General features: G+C 48.3%; 1 protein-coding gene across 7 annotated transcripts in view; it reads right to left on the reverse strand.

Moving 5' to 3' along the window:
- Positions 1 to 16693, reverse strand: part of LOC135397122 (muscle-specific protein 300 kDa-like) — a 177056-nt gene that overhangs the window by 12384 nt on the left and 147979 nt on the right. For 5 of the 7 annotated variants that reach the window (XM_064628473.1, XM_064628475.1, XM_064628471.1 and 2 more), the window contains 26 exons: positions 16520 to 16693; positions 15617 to 16231; positions 15352 to 15525; positions 14586 to 15194; positions 14324 to 14497; positions 13555 to 14178; positions 13276 to 13449; positions 11675 to 12859; positions 11398 to 11571; positions 11156 to 11299; positions 10795 to 11070; positions 10568 to 10714; positions 10082 to 10330; positions 8412 to 8624; positions 8258 to 8356; positions 8017 to 8169; positions 7774 to 7932; positions 7371 to 7667; positions 6983 to 7282; positions 6601 to 6909; positions 6131 to 6472; positions 3344 to 3616; positions 3121 to 3254; positions 2398 to 2746; positions 2252 to 2320; positions 1179 to 1766 (listed from right to left, as the gene is read on the reverse strand). In XM_064628473.1, the coding sequence (XP_064484543.1) occupies positions 1179 to 1766; positions 2252 to 2320; positions 2398 to 2746; positions 3121 to 3254; positions 3344 to 3616; positions 6131 to 6472; positions 6601 to 6909; positions 6983 to 7282; positions 7371 to 7667; positions 7774 to 7932; positions 8017 to 8169; positions 8258 to 8356; positions 8412 to 8624; positions 10082 to 10330; positions 10568 to 10714; positions 10795 to 11070; positions 11156 to 11299; positions 11398 to 11571; positions 11675 to 12859; positions 13276 to 13449; positions 13555 to 14178; positions 14324 to 14497; positions 14586 to 15194; positions 15352 to 15525; positions 15617 to 16231; positions 16520 to 16693 (8004 nt within the window). The remainder of the gene's footprint in view (positions 1 to 1178; positions 1767 to 2251; positions 2321 to 2397; positions 2747 to 3120; positions 3255 to 3343; positions 3617 to 6130; positions 6473 to 6600; positions 6910 to 6982; positions 7283 to 7370; positions 7668 to 7773; positions 7933 to 8016; positions 8170 to 8257; positions 8357 to 8411; positions 8625 to 10081; positions 10331 to 10567; positions 10715 to 10794; positions 11071 to 11155; positions 11300 to 11397; positions 11572 to 11674; positions 12860 to 13275; positions 13450 to 13554; positions 14179 to 14323; positions 14498 to 14585; positions 15195 to 15351; positions 15526 to 15616; positions 16232 to 16519) is intronic. The other 2 variants (XM_064628474.1, XM_064628472.1) reach the window with 2 other exon arrangements.

Below are 16693 nucleotides of genomic sequence, written 5' to 3' on the forward strand. Positions count from 1 at the left end.
ACGAAATACAAGTACAAAAGTCGCTTTGAAGGCTTAGGCATGCCACCCACGTGTAAATAGGCAGCGATTGATGTTCATCTGTGACACCTAAGTAATCGTTGAGGGCAGTACTATTTGTGACACGTGATACGGGCAAGCTTGCGCTGCTTGTGCCATCCTACAGTTCGCAATACAACAGTCGTCGGGGCAGTATTCATTGCGGCGCGGTTAACGGGAAGATTTTTCCCTAATATCCAGGCAGTTCTCCTGCTTGACGACAATGCACACACTCATCCAGTATTGGTCATAGAGTAAGCAGTCTACCCTTGGGAAGGGGCCGTTATCTGGTACGTAAGATAGAGTCTGCGTAGGGGACTAACTCCATAGGTAGTTCTCTTAGCGGATGACAATGCGCGCATTCAGTATTGCTTACATACATATTGCTTGCGGTACTGCTCCACGGAAAGATTTTTTTCTTAATCTTAAGTACAGCGAAACGGACGAGTTTCCCTAGAGGTGGGCGTTGCAATGACTGCAGTGGACGGAGATGAAGTAGTGGCCGCATGCTCTTAGCTTTCAGGGAGACGGCAGTACTATTTTTTTGAAATGCGATGTGGGCAGGCATTGCGGATGTCTTTTTCGGGAGGAGTTCGCAAACGTCATCGGTGCTCTTTGAAAATGCCAGAGGTACGCATGATATCCAATCCAGTTCTAAGTGGGTTTGATGGTTGCGCAGTCGTGCTGCTCGGCGGCGACTAGCACGTACGTAGGTCCTTGACATGCCGTGAGTTCTTGTCCATGAGTTGGTATTCCGCTCTAGTTCGTTGGAAATTTTAGAGGGAAAAAGTCCGCTTGACTTAACTTCCAATTTAATGCCAATACATATATACGTATATGTAGATGGAATGTCCCTCATAACGATGCATCTACGTGATTCTCAGAATAAATTTTTCTTATCACATGTCCTCAAGGGAGCTACCTCCATAGGGAGTTCTCCTTGGAGTGGACTACTACTATGGGTCTTCGACGTTGATGCCATGAAGAGCAAGAACAAGCAAGGTCTTCGACGATGATCTTGCCATGCGTAAAAAAATTATGCCATGACATTTCGCAGAAAAATCATTCCGTTCTATGGGAACTGCACCTAGGGTTTCGCTGTACGTCACGATATAACTGTAGGTTCAAGAGTGCCCTCATACCTGACGCCTGAAGAGGAATTCCACTTGGTTAGCATCCACCACAGGAGCTGACGCCAGCCGCAACAGGTCCAACTTTTCCGTACGATCCAAATGGGAATCAAGACTCTTCAAAGCAGAACGCGTTTTCTCCCAAGCCAGCACGCGTCGAAGCACGAAGACAATCCTCCACCTCAGAATGACCAGGAGCTGCTTGAACTGTTCTCGCGAGCGTCTAGCAGCGTCCGGTTGAGAGGTCTTCGCGATCGTTCTGTACACAGACTCTCTAGAAGCCAGCGTGAAACTCAGCTTGAGAAGTTGCTGCAGGTAGCGGATGGCTTCTTCGGGGTCATCGGGAATTGGTTGTAGAAGGACACGTCGTACTTCGCGGAGGAATCTAAGCTGATCCGAGGCCAGTGTCTGCGGCGGATCGCGACTGGCGAGCAGTTCTTCGTAGTTGTTGTGTTTCTGAACGAGTTGGGAAGAAACTCGCTGCCAGTGGTCAAAGAGGTCTTCCAGTTCCCTGGTTCTGGTTGGGTCTTGCGTCGATTTGGCTTGGTCGCGAAGGGAATGGAGTCGGAAACCCAACCAGATGATTTTGCTCAGGAGGTCCTGGAAGGTGAAGGACATGTCTCAGCAAGGTGACTATTAGGCTAAGGCTGACAGCTAAGTATCGTGTAACAAGGTAAGCATCAAACACTCTTCCGCGCTGTTACTAATGAGTTATGAACTTTGATAGACGTGGTTAGATGTGGCTCATTGTGTGCATGCGTTGTGCGACACGTCAGAGTACTAAGGATTTTTCTTTTTCTTCAGTTGCTTCGACCATTCCTATTAGTTCTCGAAAGCACGTGACCTGGTCCGAGGCCGCAAGACTGGCTGACATGCCTGCTGTAATGTCAAATGAAGTGTTCGTGGTGCCAATTTTCTGCACATCTAATACCCACCTTGCTACAAAACTTGGAGTGCAAGCCCACATAGAAGCAAGTAACGGGCCTTTAGCTTATTAAGCAGAGCTCGGAGCGAAGGATCACAACTTCTTCAAGTGGGGTTACGTTTTGCACCCGACATTCCAATCGCCGTTCGGAAGTACTTACCCTAGTACTGTTCTTGGCATTCACCAACTCTTCAACAGACAAGCCCTCGTCAACACCTGTTGCCACAGCCTGGGGAATGTAGGGTTCCACAAGTCAGTTGAAAGATTTCCGCGTACGTATATAGGCCTTCTAGAGATATACCTTACCTTATCTGCTTCTGTTAACGACGTGCGAATCTCCTCAATGTCCTTCGTCATAACGTCCTGTTCTAGTTGAGTATCTTTCGACTGGCCAGGTGCTGGCGTGGCCTGCTGAAGATGCTTGAGCCGAGTCAAGATGGGTGAAGTATCGAAGACCGTGCTCTTGAGGTCTTCGGGAGACAGTTTTCTCGCAGCTTTCAGGGCGGTATCTTCTGCCTTCGACCTCTCAAGGTCGTCATCAATTGCCTGAGCTGCTAGGAGTTCCTGTTCAACTGATTTGACGGTCTTCCATGTGGGCTGTAGCTTGCTGATGTCTTTCAGCAGGTCTGACAACCGTCTCTGCAAGTTCTGCCACCTGAACGGGTAAGGGGATTAAATGTCACGCGCGAAAATGGCCTAGACTGACGCTGGTGGTTTTAAATGGACAATGGTATGGTAAGGTTTCAAGGTAAGAAATCATTATATAAACTCGTAAAATCCACCTCTCGCTAGGGCAACAGAGCATATTTAAAACTTGATAGAGAAAAGACTTGAAACGTGAAGCGGGAAAGGCCACGCGATGAGAGAGTAAATGAGTTAATTGGGAGAAGGAAGGTGAACAACACAGGAAGTTCGTCGTCCTCTAATCTCGGGGTTTCTCCGCCCTCACCATGTACAATAAGCCGCACAGCGCTAGCCTTTTCTTCGAATGAGTCTAAGCTTAACACAGTGGTAAAACCATTAACACACCTCTCACGAATAGATTTTACTTGCTGATCGATTTCTGACTTGGCCTTCTTGCCGGACATCTTTTTCATTTTCTCCGCAGCATCCTCAACGGCAGATATGAGTTGCTGCCTATTGGACATCGTCTGTTGCAACGCCTAAAAGAATAATAAGAAGAAAAAAACATAATCATTGCCATCTCATGTTGAAACAGAACATTCTTTCAACCAGGTTTCCCCGCACGCACCTCCAGAGAGTGTTTGTGACTCTCATAAAGTTGAGGGTCTCCGTGGCTGCTGTTGTCCAGACTGTCTTCAATGTTGTCGACGAACGCGTTGGCCGCCCTCAGGGCAGCCTGCAAGTTTCCTGCAGCTTCAGATCGAGGCTTCATAGACGCCTGTAGATCTGCTGTTCTGCGGTGAAGTTCTTTTGATCTCTTCGTCATGTCACCCACATCGTAGTTCGCCGCTTTCAGTTTCGTTATGTCTTCTTCCAGTGCCTTGAGTTTTTCAATTTGCGCCTGCAACAATGAAGGAATGCGTCCATGAAAGGGTAGCAGTTTCTGTTTCTGTTTTCTTTTTTGTTTGATACGCGGATGGGACTAGAAAATATTTTCCACTTTTCTGAACCGTTACTGAAAGGTACAGAGCTGGGATTTTCGGGACATGCCCCGATTTTGAATAATGTCCCGATAATAGTGTCCGCCGTACAGACTACATATACCAAGGGTTTGCATCTGGTTTTCATCAACTTTGTTGTCCCGAATGGTATCGAATTTGTTTTGGGTGTCCCGGAAGGTTACAGGCAGTCCCGGTTGTCCAGACTTTCGGGATGTTGTTAGTTAGCAGACACGCCTGTAGTATAGACAATGTGGTTTTTACCAGTTTATAATACTTGTGCATGGAGAAGAAGCGATATTCGCATTTTTTCGTCATCTCTCAGCGTCATCTTTTACAGCGTCGGAATTTCCTGCACATGTGCTGGCAACTGCGGTACTGAAAGCGCGTGCCGCGTCGGCGCCATCGGCGCCAGTGCCAAAACGCCAAAACTGCGTCGCCAACGTGTTGAGTGAGCCGAGTGCGTCTCTCTCTCTCTCTTTTTTAAATACGTTCTTGCCAGCTTGCCAGTGAGCCGTATAGTATGGAAGTACGGATTTATTCCGAGCGTGATTGCAAATTAAGCTGGAAACAGCAGGGCGTCATGTGAAGCAAATTGAAATCGTGGACTTGCGGCGAATAAGTTTGAAGGTCCAGTGAAATACAGGTCCAGACAACAAGTTTCGTAAGTCGCTTGACATGAATTTTGATCTAAGGCGCTCGATGGATTATGACTTGCATGCAAAACGAGCACTCGGATTTTTGCCTCTCGTCTCTGTAGAAGTGACGCGATCGTTCTCCGACCTCAAGAAAAGGTACCTTTTAACATGCTGATGTACCGAGAGGCAGAGTCGTAGCCAGGAGGGGGGGGGGGGGTCTGGGGTGTGCAACCCCCCGAGATCGTACCTTTGGTAGTGCATTTGGGAGAGGGAAGCGAGGGCAGAATTCTCCTTCACCATGTAAAGTCCCCATAGAACCCCCACGAAATATTTTCTGGCTACCACACTGCAGATGATAGAGAGGTAGCAACCGAGCTGGTGGTATAAATCCATAACTTAAACACCCAGGACTAGGGGACAAAAAAAGAAAGAAAAAAGAAGAACCTAAACCCCGAACGCCCACTAAACCGCCGCGTGGTCCTACCGTTTTACCACGGTATTTCAGATGCCTTAGGAAAATTTGCAACCTCGCAAGGAATCGGAGTAGCCTACTCTGTTCACAACAAGCTGTCCACCCTCACACCCTTTATGAAATCTGGTCAAAGCCAGCGATGCACCACATCGTAGACTGCAAAAAGTCGTGCGTGTACCGTATACCCCTTCGGTGTGGGGGTTCCCACATTGACGAGAGTGGCCGTTGCCAGAACGATAGACTTCGGGAACATGCTAGTAATGTCAAAAACAAATCAAGTACTTCTGAACTTTTTCAACATCTGGAGGGCTGTTCCGGTTGTTCGGCAGACTTTCCCGGAACCAACTGTTTAATCTCCTGCAATGACAAACTGTCCCGCACTCTACTAGGGTCCTGTCTAATAGCAACCACAAAAGGATGTGTGAGCCAACCTAGCATTGTCCTCTCAGAAGGCTTGGTCACTCTCCTTAGCCCCGTTAGCCCCGGATAAATTCTTTAGTCTTGTATGTTTATATTTTTATATATTTTACTGTTACTGTTACCAATATTTTTACTTTTTATCGTCCTTTTTGCAATTTGTACTGCTTTGGAATTATTTTCCATTCTTTGCAAGCACACACGTTCCCTTGTGCCGTTATCGATGCTACCACCGCCCATTAAGAGGTTCGTATTACGCGCCTCATATTCACTTACGCTGAGACGCCGGAGTGTACACTTTCTTTTCACCCTGTCTCCCTTGCCCTCTGTGTATTAAAGCTTCATTGCTGGTTCGTGAGTCTATCGGTGCATCTCGTCCTGTGTTCGTCCTGTGTTTTCCCCTCAAACTCAAGGCAATGTTAATATCAACTCAACACCAGCTAGCTTGCCTGCTCCTGCTATGTTCAAGGTCTCTGTGTCTGTGTTGACAAGGCTGTACATGCGCTGCTGTACTGACCGCAGTATAAACCTCTCCCCGTTTGTAAAAAAATGGCGTCATAGTGTTCGCCAGCGCCACCAATTTGGTAGAGTTGAACTACGCTCGAAGCTACGGAGCGAACAATGTCGCGCCCGAAAGCCACGGTCTTGAAGGGATTATGATGACCCCTGAAAGAGACGCGACCTTCGGTCCTACTTTTCTTTCAATAGGAAGCAGCCAATAAGTGTCCAGTCGTGGAACCGAGCCCTCCCCTTCCGATTTGTTTCGGTTTCGGTCTGTCTACCAAAGTCGTGATGACGTTTATCGGGTAGAGGTCTATGGTAACTTTTGTTGCGTAGCGGCCCACTTCCACATCGAAGCACAGCCAATATTTCCCGAAAAAGAAACTCACCAGGAGGAAACGCAGCCAAGCAGCTCCTGCCACAGGGTCCCCCAGACCACAGTCCTTAGTGTCTCTATGCTGTTTGGATATTTCGTCAGCTGCTGCGTCTACCGTGTCCAATCCTTCCTCCACCCTTGTTTTTATAGCGTCAAGACCTTTGTCAGCCAAACCTCGCTTGCTCAAGTCAGTCACCAGGTTGTTATGGCGTGTCTGTATCGCAGTCAACCGACGCTGCAAATCACCGGTCTTGACTGTGGTCTCCAAGGCAGCTATGGGATCCTGATCCTTGTTGTGTTCCGCAGGCAATGCAGAGAGCCACTGTTCTAAGCGCGCCAACAGCCACCACCAAGCCTGTAAATTTTTACATGAATACGATTTTAGGTAACTCAGCAATCGATACGAAAACATACTCGCCTTTGGTTGCTGATTTGGGATTCTAGATTATTTATCACACATGGGCATTTTTTGAAAAGTCATACCTTGAGTCGTAGCAAAGTTTCTTTTGGTCCCGTCGTATCATCAGCTTCCATTTCGGAAAGTTGCTTCTCTACGTTGTCAAGGTGCTTTTCAAGTAATTCTTGAACCTCAGCGCGCGTCTTAGAATCTGCATCTGGCATTGAACCATTGAGCCTCTTTTCCACTTCTTGTTGCAGGTTATCCGCGCGTTCATTGTATTCGGAAACGCTTCTACGAGGAGGCTTCGAGGTTTGCTGCGGTGTTTCGGAGTCTCTGTCGGCTTCGTCAATGCTATCGATTCCCTGCCTCGCTGTTAGCAAGCTTGTGTAGACCTGCGTGTTTGAAACACACAACATGAGCGTCTCAGTGGTAGATCAGAACCGGCACGAAGACTGCAATACTCACGTTCGCGAGCCAGATGTACCAGGCGGCATCTTGCCTATCTGGCTCCGAAGACAATAATTGCTGAGTGTCCTTGAGTGCTGCTTCCGTAGTTGCCGCGGACGCGGTCATATCTCGATCACGTTCAACAGTGGCTTGCAAGTCTTGCACTCGTGAGATCAAGGTTGCCCGGTATACGTTCCATCGCAGAATTACTTCCACAATCTCGGGATCAAGAGGGATTCCCTTAGCTGCCAAGTCGGCTAACAGCGCTTGCAGATTGTCCACGCACGACTGTTGTACCTCTGCCTTTAGGAGGAGCGTCTGCGACAACACGTTAAAGATGTGGTCATGCAACTGCAAGACACATTAGCGCTACCGCTATGCCGCGAGACTATCGCTGTATACATGCCTTGTGATGGTTGAGGGATCGTTCCACAGCCTCCGGTTGGTCATCACGACCAGGAGCCGATGGAAGAGCGTTGTCTTCAAGCCATCGTTGGAGGTCACTCACAGCTCGTTCCAGCTGTGCCCTTACATCGGCCATTGAGCGCAATTCAGCCAACCGTGCCTCAGCCAACGCCACGGTGTCACCGGGGGACGTAAGGGATTCTTCAGCGTCCTCATCACTCACGTCAGCCGTTGCAACCTCCGTCGGCTTCGTTATGTTAAGCAGTGTGTCCAAGAGCTTCAGTTCTCGTACGCTCTCCTGGGTAAGACGAAGCAGGCCATTATTCGAAAGTCCGCGCTTTAATAGGCGTGCTACTTTATACTCCAGCTAATATATATCTCAGCCTGAATGTCTTCCAGCTCACCTTCAGCTTGTTCACTTCTCCTGTTGCTTGCAGTGCTGGTGGAGCTACAGTGAGCTGTGGCTGCAGAACATCAACATGAGTTTTTAATGCACGACGAGCCTGAAGTCGAAGCTCTCGCGGGTCTCTTCTTTGCCGACACCACCAGGCCCATTCCAGGATCTGTAAAGTTGTGCGACAACTTGTGCATAAGACGCCACCACCATCTCATCTATGAATACGGCATTCCGGTCTTCAGGCTGTTACCTTTTTACGCAGGCTATCCAGGGTAGCTCGCGCCGCAAGAATTTCCCGATCGGTGCTGCTGCGTTGACGTTTGTCACGTTTGAGCTTCTCTTCGATAGCATCCAATTGGCGACTGCCTGTGATCACGTGCGATAAAATCTGGTCGATGTCCTCCTATTGAAAGACAAAATTCATAATGGTCACAACAGGTTATGTGGTCACGTGATTCTGTCACGTCTGAAACGCAGAGAAAGAGGCATACATCACTTGGCAGTTCCTTTATGGAAAGTTGGCGGTCTCGACTTGCCAACTTGGGTTCCACGTCATCCCTGGCCTTGTTCACAACGGCGTCGATGTGATCCTGCAAACCGTAATCGCATTTATTAGAGACGAAGGGAGTGAACACTTCTGCATACCTTAGCCTCTTGAGTTTGCTTTTCTGAAGCGATGGTCTGATCTAATGTGTCCTTGAGAAGACTTTGCAGCGAAGCGACCTGGTGGTCGAGGTCGCTGATGCTTTCCCCTAGGGATCGAATATCCTCTTGTGGGAGTCGTTGTGACAGCAAATTTGCCAGAAGCCGCAGTTGAGTGACCGCTCGAAGCACGAGGACCAGTTCTTCATCTAACATCTGCGAGTACAATTTTAGTCTGTGGAGTACACAACGGACGACGTCGACAGTCAAGTCGATCCATCGATTAATACATATTCTCTTCTCGTATTCCAAGTGACCAGTGATGTACAGTGGATCTACAGGGTGTATTTTTTTTAGCCGTTATAGAATTTATATATAAAAAAAACTATGAGAGCAGCATATATGTTGTTTTTGCAGTTGAGTTCTACGGCCAGGACGTCAGACGTCCTCTGGAAGAGAGTATGTACCTACAAAATGACTAATTATCTGAAATTCATTAATTAACTCTTTAATTAGGAAATTTCGGGCAAAAGAAAATTTCGGGACAGCAGACTGAGAGACTATCCTCGTTTAAAAATCCTGAAACTGAAGCTGAGCTGAAACCGAAAAAGCGCGCTTGAGGAGCGCGTCATTCTCGCCGACGGATGCTTATCGGGCCAGCTGAGCGGCACCTACTCCAATCATCTCCGTCACTCCAAATCACGTGACCCTCTGCCGTGAAATGAGCGGTAGACTCCCCGAGTTCCCGGTCACCTTTTTTTCAGTTTCAGCTCATTTGCATATCAAAATTCGGGGATGGATATTTTAATGCGCATGCGTGTTTCATGATTTGCTAAACGTGAAATAGCTAGCTAGCTAGCTAGGATAGTCTCTCAATCTGCTATCTCGCTTGTACCCGAAATACCCTAATTAAAAAGTTAATTAAGAAATTTTTGGTTATTGGTCACCTTGTAATTGCACAGTTTCTTCGAGAGGATGTCCACCTGGCCGTAGAACTCAAGTGCAAAAACGACATCTATGCTTTTTATAAAAATTCTGTAAAGGCTAAAAAATACATCCTGTATAATTACTGCGCATTCTGCTAAACGCAGATTCTCATGCCGACTAAAACCGAAAAGTACAAGAGTAAAAGGATGATATTTCACAGAAAGTGAAGCATTTCAATGCATGTGAAACGGAAAGGTATAATTGCTTGCCAAAACAGCACACCGTCGATGCATAATTTGCATTTACGTTTGAAGGCAGTCAAGTGGGGCATCAGCTGAAGACAGTAGTAAATCTCAGCCAAACGTAAAAGCACGCCGTGCAAATGCATCACGTGTAAATACCTGTCACACGTTTTGGTATGGTATTGAGTCTGGTATGGTACATGAGTTTCTGTCTGTGTCAAATGGATTACTTCCATGGGGGACGATTACTCCAACGGGGTGACCACGCACAATCACAATATGTAGAGAAGTCATCTTTGAGTGACTGCCACGTAAATGCAAAAGGAAACGAGGGAGACATCGCTGAAAGCATGCTGATCACACATTCACGTGCATTCGCCATAGTAGCCATATGATCAAAAAGAGGACGTGCTCAGCGATTGATTGATTGATAGAGCTGGACACAGCCAGAGCACAGAACGAATAGAAAGAAACAAGGCAGAAAGAAGCGGCCGACACACATACCTGACGCACCTCATACACGTCCAACTGTGTCTGCAACGGCTGTCGCGGAAGTCGACGAACTCGGTCGTGCGCTGCGGTCACCCATCCGCGACAGGACTTCAGCAAGATGTTCCAGATGCGACGAAGTTCTGCTGTATCTGATGGAAGGTCACGGCTTGGTGTGTCCGCGTAACGTCCTATGATATGTTGCCACCGTCTTCGGTTTGGAAGGGTATGAGGTTCCAGACACGCCAGCCATGTTGGGAGTTCCTGGTATACACCAATAGAAAATGTGGACAGTTTTTTGTGATGATAACCTTAGCAAAAAAGAAAAAAGAAAAACGTGGATAGGACTCGAAAAGCACAGGGCCCCAGTCGGCAGTACAGACTAAATGGAGATATCTGCTATATTGGTGATAGTCATTGACTGAATAAGTGTATCGCATTCGGACTTGAGCTGATATTTGTCCACAGTTTCTGATCGAAAATAACCGCGATTTGCATTACCTCTGACGGCTCAGGCTCATCGGTGGAAAATGGTATCACCCATTCCACATCATCGTCATCTCCCTCTCCTCCACGATACTGCTCAGGCGGCTGTTGAAGTTGAGATAACAGGATTTCTTCGTGGGCGTTCACCACATTCTCTGTGTCCTGCACCGCAAGCAAAAACAGGCGTGTTATTTCATTCCTATACAACCTTTTTGCTGTGCTACGACAACGTCACTGCTAACCTGCAGCCATTGGGCTTCGGTGCTGGCAGCCTCAGAGTCAGCATCCGGACCTGATGATGCTAAATCTTGCAGGACCTTCCAGTTCAGGTGTTGCTGCTGGCGTTCTTGAAGAACGTTTGCTCTCGCGTCTTCCAGAGATTTTACGCAGTCTCCCAGTCTGGACCCAGCATCATCCAACTGTTTTTGTATTTCAGCAACATCGACATCTTGCAGTGCACCTTCCGACTTCAGTGCTTCTAGCTGACGCTTGCGGGACGGCAAATCGGCGATGAAACGCTGAGGAAAGAAAGAGTCCATGGCTTAAAGCTTCGCGCAACTATGGCTGAGCAGCACATGCAAAAGTCTTTAGCTTTGTCTGTACCTTAATGTCTTGTAAGAGCTTTTCCAGAAGACTTGGATCTTGGATGTACTCGATATCGATACGCAGTATGCACTGGAGCTGAATCAACCATTGGCGAATTGCTGAGAGCTGATCCCGAGTGCGCTTCTCGGCCTGTAATTTAGACTGCGGAAGTTTGCAAGTAGTAATTAGTGTATCACATACGCACTGCGTGGGTATGCCGACGTGGCAAGATATTTAAAAAAAGAAACACCATTACTTACGTCATGTTCCAGACGCTCACGTCCGAAGGCCTCCGTCAGTTGCTGGAGGTCGGACGATAACTGTCGGAACCTCTGGAATGACTCTGGCTTCTCATCGCCACGTGACTTCATCTTGTCACGGAGGTCAGGGTCTGCTAAAGCTGCTGTTACACGGTCTAGCTGTTCCTGTGCAACCTAGGATGATAAACGAAGACGGTGCATTTTCAGAAGAAGAGTCAAAAACAATAAAAAAAAAAATGTTCGCAGCGTATGGCAAGAAAAGGTAAACATAGTTTACCTGCATTTGCTGAGTCTTCTCAGCGTCAGGCAATGACCTAAGTTGTTCCAAGATCTGTTGGACAATGATGAGCCAACGAGAAATAAAGTCCAAGGTGTATTCCGGCGGCCGTTCCCTCAACATTGCTATATCTTCATCTGTCACAGGACGCGTGGGATATGTCGGCTCCTTTCTATCTGAATCACGATCCACAGCCTTCGCTGGACTGATGCTGGCTCGATGGACAACTGGAGCAGAACTCGGTTTTGATTCATCAACATCATGAGACTTGGTGCCTGGTTGTGCGGCCTGTTCCAGCTCATGCGACACCGTATACGTAATACTGTCACCGCTAACACCACCGTCTTTTTCGGACACTTCGGTGTCAACCTGTGGGTGTCCTACTTGTGCGCTGCCACCAAATTTCAGCCAGCTTGGCACGTACTGTGTCCAAGACGTTCCCCCGTCGGTGAGACGGTCCTGAGGCTCATCTTGTTTTATTGTTTCGACGCTTCCCGTTGGAAGCCCTTGCTCGAGATCGGTGGGTTCGTGAACATGTCCATACGGTTCCTCGGCAGGCAGCATAGAACTATCTGTGGCCAAGCTAATCGTCTGCTCGTCGGCTTTACCAACAACGGGCCCAACGGATGGCAAGGGCTCCTCTAAGAACACAGGAACGTCCTTCTGAGCAGCGGGTTCTTCATTGGAATCCTTTGTGGGATAAGCTGACCCTGCCGGCAAGACATCCTCTTTCGGACTTTTATGTCTTCCAGGTGGTGCTCGCTGTGGCCTTTGTTCCCCGTCTGGCGGAGATGGTGACTTTGACCAGAACCGTCGGCCAGAGCTGTCTGTCATAGACGACGAGATGACATAGGTCTCTCCCTTGAACCTTCTGGATTTCTTTGCTCCACCATGCTTTTGTTCTTCTGGAGCTGGGGTAGACGGTTCGACCTCAGAAGATGTGCCATGCATGGTGGCACTCTCTAGTTCGTCCTTAGTAGCCTCTTCTGGTAGGTCTGACGAGATGTGGTGCACTGGCTGAGGCATAGGCTTATCATCAGCTGGGGAAGGGGAAACGTCTGGCCCTGCTGCAAAGATATCGTGGATCGTTTGTTGTGGTGCCTCACGTCGGTCCGGTTCGTATGATGCTCGATGTGCCACGAATGAGCATAGAGAGGAGGACTGACCTTGAGAGTCGCGCGGTTCCTGCAAAATTTGTTTAGTTTAATTCTCGGAAGAAAAAAGTACCGCAGCGTGATATAAAAATTAAAAAAAAAAGAAAAGTGAAGAGGGTAAATTAGTGTTCAACAATAGGCTTGTGAGGCTTGCGCAGTAACGTCACGTTCGGTGAAAATATATTGCCGTCACAGTAGGAGGGCATGCCATGAGTTGTTGCGGTATGTATACAATTACGACACGAAATTGTAAAAACACACGCTGTTGCCTCATTCGGCGAGCAGTATGACGGCTGAAACACACCCCCATGTTTTTCCGAGTCACGTGACTCAAAGACGCTCAAACACTGCGCGTGACGTCATGTGCAAGTGCCTCAACGGTCACTTAGTGTTATGTCGTGCCAAAAGGTGGCAACACGGGAGCGGTGCTTCGACAAGGTGGCTTACTTGATGTTCCACACGTGCACGTCCCAGTGCTTCAGTAGCTTGCTGTAAGTCGGACGAAAGATTTGTAATTGTCTGGAAAGCCTCCGGATTCTCATCCGCATATGCCCTCAGCCTGTCGCGCAGTGTCTCGTCGGCCATAGCAGCTTTCAGGTTGTCCAGCTGTTCCTGTGCATCCTTGAGGGATTTAGAAGAGCAAACATGAGAACAACCGCACCAGCACTGAGAGCCCATATACCGCGTTTGAAACAGATTTTGATAATTCACGTATCGAATTCATACCTCCAGTTCTCGAGACTTCTCGCTGTCATCCATAGAAGGAAGTTTCTCCAGAGTCTGACGAAGTGTGATGATCCATCGAGTAATAAACTCCAGAGTGTACCACGGTGCTTGCTGACTGGAGGTAAGAATATATTCTGTCGTCACAAGGTGAGGAGGGGTATCTGTTCTGGGGGAAGAGATGCCGTGGGTTGCTCCCTTTACTCCTGGTTGCCCTGGTGGACCACTCTTTTCATCTTCTAGGCGTGGTGCGGACGGTTCGAACTCTTTGGTACCCGAACCAGTGCCAATTTCTGGTTGGCGTTCAGCAGCACTTGTTGATTGGTCTGGCGATTTATAATCATATGGCGTGTCCTTAAAGGAGACAGACTTCTTCTTTGCTGGTTTTGCGTCAGTAGGTGCTCCTGGAGCTTCAATGCCATCACGTTTTCCAAGTTGTTCTGAGCCTACTGGTAGTTCTGTAGTGGGGTCATGCATGTCGGAAGCTGTAATACTGGCTACTTCTGCCACGATGTCTGCACCTGCATCTCGGGATGGTTGGTCTGCTGAATATGGCGCCTGATGTGCAACCAAGGAGTATGGGTACAACGGTTGAATTGTGGCATCTTCTGGTGCGGGGAGAACAGCCTAGAAAAGTAGACAAGAGAGCTTCAGGAGACAAGACGAGCTTGCGCTGACAGAGTACATCAAGCCTTAACTTTGTCACAGAACTAAAAGCCGAAAGACGGCGGACGTACAAGGGGAAATGACTATCGGAAACAGGGTGGCTGACCTGGTTTTCTAGACGGGCGCGTCCCAAAGCTTCTGCTGCCTGCTGTAGGTCCGACGATACGTTTTCGAAGCTTGGCAATGCGTCTGGATTTTCATCAGCATAGGCCTTCAGCTTCTGGCGCAAATTCTCGTCAGTCACAGCAGCCGTCAGGTGGTCTAGCTGCTCCTGTGCATCCTTGAATAATTTATATAAGTGATAAGAAAGAGGGCGGTAACGCCTAGCAACAATGAATGACGAAAGCCAGAAAATGAAGAAAACTCACCTGTAGCGCATGTGCCTTCTCGCTGTCTCTCTTCGAGTGAAGCTTCACCAATAACTCTCGAATAGTGACGATCCACCACGAAATAAATTCTAATGTGTACCCTGGTGTCTCCATACCAGATGTTATAATATATTCTGTCGTCACAACGGTAGGACGAGCGCCTGCCGTAGGAGGGAAGAAGGCGTGTGGTGCTCCCTCAAGTCTTCTCGACTCCCTTGGAGATTCACCCCTTTCTTTTCCTGGGCATGGCGCGGACGGTGCAACCCTTTCGGTGTCCAAATCTGTTGCGAGATATGCTTCAGTCGTGGTTGCTGGTTTTTCGTCAGGCTTGGAATCGGACAGTTTCTGTTTAGGAGCGGCAGCTTCCCTCGAGACGCCAGCGGGTACTTCTGGAGTTTCAATCCCATCACGCTTTCCAGGTTGTTCTGAGCTTAGTGGTAGTTCTGTAGGGAGGTCATGAACAACAGCTGTGGTACTGGCAACTTCTGCCACAATGTCTGTCCCTGCATCTCGGGATGGTTGGTCTGCTGAATATGGAGCCTGATGTGCAACAAAGGAGTATGGGTACAACGGTTGAATTGTTGCATCTTCTGGTGCGGGGAGAATGGCCTGGAAAATAAAGTACATTGGTTTCACCAAAGATCTCACGAGACAAGATGAGCTTGTGCTGACAGACTACATTAAGCCTAAGCTTTGTCACAGAACTCAAGGCAGTAAGACGGCGGACGTACAAGGGGAAATGACTATCGGAAACAGGGTGGCTGACCTGGTTTTCTAGACGGGCGCGTCCCAAAGCTTCTGCTGCCTGCTGTAGGTCCGACGATACGTTTTCGAAGCTTGGCAATGCGTCTGGATTTTCATCAGCATAGGCCTTCAGCTTCTGACGCAAGTTCTCGTCAGTCACAGCAGCCGTCAGGTGGTCTAGCTGCTCCTGTGCATCCTTGAATAATTTAGATGATAAGTGATAAGAAAGAGGGCGGTAACGCCTAGCAACAATGAATGACGAAAGCCAGAAAATGAAGAAAACTCACCTGTAGCGCATGTGCCTTCTCGCTGTCGCTCTTCGAGCGAAGCTTCCCCAATAACTCTCGAATAGTGACGATCCACCACGAAATAAATTCTAATGTGTACCCTGGTGTCTCCATACCAGATGTTATAATATATTCTGTCGTCACAACGGTAGGACGAGCGCCTGCCGTAGGAGGGAAGAAGGCGTGTGGTGCTCCCTCAAGTCTTCTCGACTTCCGTGGCGATTCACCCCTTTCTTTTCCTGGGCATGGCGCGGACGCTGCAACTCTTTCAGTGTCCAAATCTGTTGCGAAGTATACTTCAGTCGTGGTTGCTGGTTCTTCGTCAGGCTTGGAATCGGACAGTTTCATTTTAGGAGCGGCACCTTCCCTCGAGTCGCCAGCGGGTACTTCTGGAGCTCCAATGTCACGCTTTCCAGGTTGATCTGGATCCTTCGGTGCCTCTGAGGGAAGGTGGTGCACAGGCTTGGACAAAAATTTGCCGGCTGTTGGAATGGAGGCATTCACGTCTCTCACAGGTGATTGATCATGTTCGTCAGGCAAGTGCGATACCCGATGCGCGACGAAGGAGTATCGAGTAGCTTGGTCACGAGTATCTTGTAGTGTCGGGAGTACAGCCTGCAATATATCATTTATTGTCAACGAATAATCTAAAAATTACCCCCCACAGAATCCGTATATCATCGGCTCCACTATGTAATGGTTCGCCAGTGCTTTTGTCGTGCTGACTCATTCTCAAAATTCTCGAACTTTCAACCTTGAAGAATGAGTTGCACCGGATGTGACTGGAGGAGAACATAACGTGGAACGCAACAATTTCAGCCTGGTCGTAACTCATAAATGTCTCGTCATGAACACAAAAAATGGGCAGACCTCGTGTCGTATGCGATGCATACGATGACTCACCTGGTGTTCCAGATGTGCACGTTCTAGGGCTCCGGTAGCTTCCTCTAAGCCGGACGATATATTTTGGATTGCCTGGAATGCTTCTGGATTCTCATCTGCATACGTCTTCAGCTTGTCGCGCAGGCCCTTGTCGGCCATAGCAGTTTTCAGCTTGTCTAGCTCTTGCTGTGCATC

The sequence above is a fragment of the Ornithodoros turicata genome, chromosome 6 (genome assembly GCF_037126465.1).
Source record: "Ornithodoros turicata isolate Travis chromosome 6, ASM3712646v1, whole genome shotgun sequence".
NCBI classification, from domain to species: domain Eukaryota; kingdom Metazoa; phylum Arthropoda; class Arachnida; order Ixodida; family Argasidae; genus Ornithodoros; species Ornithodoros turicata.